Genomic DNA, 4,636 nt, shown 5'->3' with positions numbered 1-4,636 from the left:
ACTACGTCCCCTGCCCCACTGAGCAGGGAGAACACATTTTCCCTGGCTGCCTGCCTTGTGCTGCCAATGTCCTTACGGAAGTCCTTCAGGTTACCCTCCCCATCCCTTCCTAGATCCAGCTCCAGCCCAGCTCCAGCTGTGCTTTTGCTTGCCTAACTCCATCCTAAACAAAATGAAATCCTCTCTGCTGCAGTCCAGGGCAGTAACTCTGTTATTCCTTTTACTACTTCACCATCTCACGGTCATGGCAGTGACAGCCAACCTCCACATTCACATCCCCATCCAGTCTGAGCTTCAGGCAAGAAACCAAGGGGGAGGATGGCACCATCTACTTAGAGGTGCAAACTACAGAGGTACAGAAATCACACCAGAGAAAAGCGTGTTGTTTTCACCTCACCCCCTGAGGGGATCCTCCAGGCAATGGCCTTTCAGGTGGTTAAAGGTGGATGCCAAGAATTTCAGGAGCAATGTAGATATGCCTGAGGCAGTGCCTCCCAGGCTGCCCTTACAGTCAATGGGGAGGAGGAGGTGTTCACCTGCCTTCTTTTAGATGGTCACATAAAGCACAAAGGACTCCTGTCCCAGAGACATTTGCTCTGTGCTTGAAACGGGGCTTGAGATCATAGGTGTTCAGGATAATTCAGGTTGAAGGGACCACAGGAGGCCTGTACTGCAACGTGCTGCTCAAAGCAGAGTCAGATAGAGGGTCAGAAACCAAAAAATGCTCCTGCCAAAGGACTTCTGGGGTGATAGAGAAGGAGAAAACAGTAGAGGGTTGATGGGGTGATCCCATGGACAAAAGGGTTTCCTTCTTCCCCTTCTTCAGAGAATGAAATCCTCAGCTCTCCAGAGAGAAGCTGGGACACGAACTTTGCCACTAACATGGAGGCAGAGAACCTCCTGAGTCCCTTACAGACGGAGGCTGCTCCAAAGGCCACCAGCCCAATGGCACAAGAGCCCCAGGCATGCCTGCCTTTTTGCTGGGCACCCTGCAGCCCCAGGCAGGAGATCTGCAGTGAACAGAGTGGGGTCTGCAGCCTGCAGCCTTGGCCACCCAGCAGGTGTAGTGGGACCCTGCTCCTCTAGATGAGACTGGGCTCTCTGCATTTCCCCAGTGTGAAGCCTGCATCCCTTCCAGCTGGGAATACAGCCCGGCAGGGAGGGCCAACATGGGAAACATGATCTCTGTTCCAGGGTGTGAAGAGAGAGGGGAGGGCAGAGGGGGATCTGCTCATGCCCTGGACAGTGATTCCCTCCCTGCACCCAGCACAGCCCTGCTGATGCCCTGTAACCTGTGAGTCCAGGATGGATGACTTCGATCTGCTCTGGCTCTAAAGATTTCTCAGCCCTTCAGACCCAGGATGCAAAGCACCGGTCTGGGGACACCTCAGCAGTCAAAGGGCCTGAATGCCTGGTGTGTTCCTGAGAACTTTTCTGTAGCACCCCGGCACTGCTTTGGCTCCTGTTGTCCATGGAGCAGAGACTCCTTTTGAGGATGAACTCACTCACTGTGTAACTCTGAGGACAGGCTTGATCAGGCCGTACAAAGGCCAGCAAGGCCTCAAACCCACAATAGTGTCCCCTGCCCAACACTCTACTTTCCAGCCCCTTCCTCCTAGAGGATTTGGTTTGGGAGGGACCACCAGAGATCTCCAGGACCATGATTTGCTCTGAGCTGGGCTAACTTGACAGTTAGATCAGGTTGGTAGGTGCTTTCTCCATGAGAGTTTTTTTTTTTAAGATTTCCTGTCCCCTGCCCCAGTGCTACTCAACTACCATGGTCATTTCTTTATTTTTCATTTTACTCATTTGAAATTTCCCTTACTGCATCTTCTCCTTTTTTGTCTCTTGTCCTTTCCTCCCCTTCGCCCCAGCCAGACCATCCCATCTGCTTTGACTGAGGACAATCACAGTCTCGCCTCCAAGCACAGCCTTGCTGGGATCTCCTGGGACCATGCAGGCAGGCTGTGGTGGCCAGCTGCAAGCAGAGCTATGTGCTGCAGATCCCTATGTGGTCTCAGATGAGAATGTATGGAAACATGACATGACCCATGGCACAGCCTGTGGGCCGATGCCAGGGCAGAGACGGGGATCAACAGGCGTGAGAAGCGAAGACCTCCAGCAGCTCCTCTCCACACCCAGGCTGGGAGTGATGCACCTGGTGGTGCTCCTCAGACAGTGACACAGGACCGGGGGCACTGTGAGCTGCAGTGCTGGGCACTGACCATCTGTGCTTGGTCTGGGAGTTCTGGCAGGTGGTGCTGGTGGCTGTAGCCCTTGGGAAACCCCCAACGCTGCTAGCAGCAGTGAGTCCCCTCCATGACTGTCAGGAGTTTCTGGAGTGTCGTGGCTCCCATCTGCACCTCATCCCTCCACTGGCCCTGCCCTGGTGCCCTGCACGAGGCCCCACTGCTCCACTGTGCAGGAATCGCACAGGACAGGGTGCATTCTGGGGTGGGGAAACATACCCCCAGCATGGTCCCCATGATAGCCCTTGCTGCCACTTTGCCCGTGGCCCTCCTGCCTGGCAGCCTCCCACCAGTCCCCAGACTCTGCCCAGCCCTGATCCTGTCCCCTGGGGTAGCAGAAGTCCATGCTCTGGGGTCTGCTGAGGTCTGAGCTTGCAGAGGCCAGGCAGGGCTGGACATTGCCTCCACACACGTGCTGAGCCCAGCAGGCAGATGGAGCTGGTCACATTAAGAGATCACCCCTCACTGGGACCATGGGGAATGGGCAGTGCTGGAAATAGCTGGTGTGAGAGGCTGGGTGTGTGAGGAGTTTCCTGGGGCTGTTTCTCCTTTCTGTTCATGCAGCAACAAGCTGGGCTGAATCTTTGCACTGAGGCACCCTGCTTGAGGGCCCCCATGGGGGAGGAGGATCTACAGGCCCAGTAGATGACCCCAGGACCTCCTCTGCATGCTCCCTGACAGCCCTGAAGAGGACCAGCAGAGGGCTTGTCCTCCGAGGGCTCACAGTTGGACTTCCAGTCCTCCAGCTGGGCATGAAGCCTTGTCTGGGGGGGACTTCTGGGGTAAGGACCAGCGTGCAGGGTGGGCAAGGTTGTCCGAAGGAAACGTGCTGGGGACAGGGCATAAGGGAGAGCAGCTTTGGAAGAAGAGACATCCTTCAAGGACTGCACTGGGTAGAACCTACTTTATTACAGAGATACTGTGAGGGAGTCAGCTCTGACCCAGTGTTGCACAAAATTTTATATGGGCACCAGGTGAGACAGAGCAGTCTCAGTGAAGGTGGAATGAATCCAAGCATTTCTGTAGCAACATGGTGACAAATAATAATAACAACAGCAATAATAGTCATAATAAAAATAAAGTGAACAAACAGAGCTCAGTCCTGGAATGGGACACAGGGGGAGTCACTTGTGGAGAGCAATGGCAATGTTACCACTGCTGAAAAATGTCCATGAAATCACTTTCCTCAGCGCATCTTTGAGCTCCTTGTTCCTCATGCTGTAGATGAGAGGGTTCAGAGTTGGAGGCACCACCGCATATAGAACAGCCACCACCAGATCCAGAGCTGGTGAGGAGAGGGAGGGGGGCTTCAGGTAGGCAAACAGGCCAGTGCTGACAAACAGGGAGAACACAGCCAGGTGAGGGAGGCATGTGGAAAAGGCTTTGTGTCGTCCCTGCTCAGAGGGGATCCCCAGCACAACTGTGAAGATCTGCACATAGGACAGCACAATGAAAATGAAACACCCAAAAGCTAAACAGCAACTAACCACAAGAAGCCCAACTTCGCTGAGGTAGGATTCTGAGCAGGAGAGCTTGAGGATCTGGGGGATTTCACAGAAGAACTGGTCCACTGTGTTGCCTTGGCAGAGTGGTATGGAAAATGTGTTAGCCGTGTGAAGCACAGAATACAGAAAACCACTAGCCCAGACAGCTGCTGCCATTTTGACACAAGCTCTGCTGCCCATAAGGGTCCCATAGTGCAGGGGTCTGCAGATGGCAATATAGCGGTCATAGGCCATGACTGTGAGAAGACAATATTCTCCTCCTAACAAGAAGGCAACCAGAAAGACTTGAGCAGCACATCCTGAGTAAGAAATGGCCCTGGTGTTCCAGAGAGAATTGGCCATGGATTTGGGGACAGTGGAGGAGATGGTGCCAAGGTCGAGGAGGGAGAGGTTGAGGAGGAAGAAGTACATGGGGGTGTGGAGGTGGTGGTCGCAGACTACGGCTGTGATGATGAGGCCGTTGCCCATGAGGGCAGCCAGGTAGATGCCCAGGAAGAGCGAGAAGTGCAACAGCTGCAGCTCCCGTGTGTCTGCGAATGCCAGGAGGAGGAACTCATTGAAGGAGCTGCTGTTGGACATTTTGCTATCTCTGCGCATGGGGGACTGCTCAAAGAAAAAAGGAAATTGAGAAGTTAGGAAAGACTTTTCAAGCCAAGAAACCCCCAAATGTTGCAGTCCTCATCCAAGCCCCCACATTGCCTCTCTCTTTAATGAGAGGATCTTTGTGCAGCTCCCGTGCTTGAGCTCTGCTTTGCCCTGCCTGAGTGTGCTGTGGGGAGCAGGGAACTCTGCCCATGGGCTCCACTGGAGTCAGTCCCGCTGTAAAGCAGTGGGCACAGGGGAATGGGGGTGACTAGCTCTGACAGTCACACTTTCTGTCAG

General features: G+C 54.0%; 1 protein-coding gene across 1 annotated transcript; it reads right to left on the bottom strand.

The window, feature by feature from the left end:
* Positions 1–223: 223 nt before the first annotated feature.
* On the bottom strand, positions 224–4,351 carry LOC136993052 (olfactory receptor 14A16-like). Its single transcript, XM_067303071.1, has 2 exons — positions 3,443–4,351; positions 224–292 (listed from the first exon to the last, which is right to left on the bottom strand). The coding sequence occupies exons 1-2, from the start codon at positions 4,349–4,351 to the stop codon at positions 224–226; spliced, it is 978 nt and encodes a 325-aa protein (XP_067159172.1).
* Positions 4,352–4,636: the final 285 nt, after the last annotated feature.

The sequence above is a fragment of the Apteryx mantelli genome, chromosome 11 (assembly GCF_036417845.1).
Source record: "Apteryx mantelli isolate bAptMan1 chromosome 11, bAptMan1.hap1, whole genome shotgun sequence".
Lineage (NCBI taxonomy): Eukaryota > Metazoa > Chordata > Aves > Apterygiformes > Apterygidae > Apteryx > Apteryx mantelli.
The sequence above is the reverse complement of the archived record's forward strand: the minus strand, read 5'-3'. Positions and strand labels throughout refer to the sequence as shown.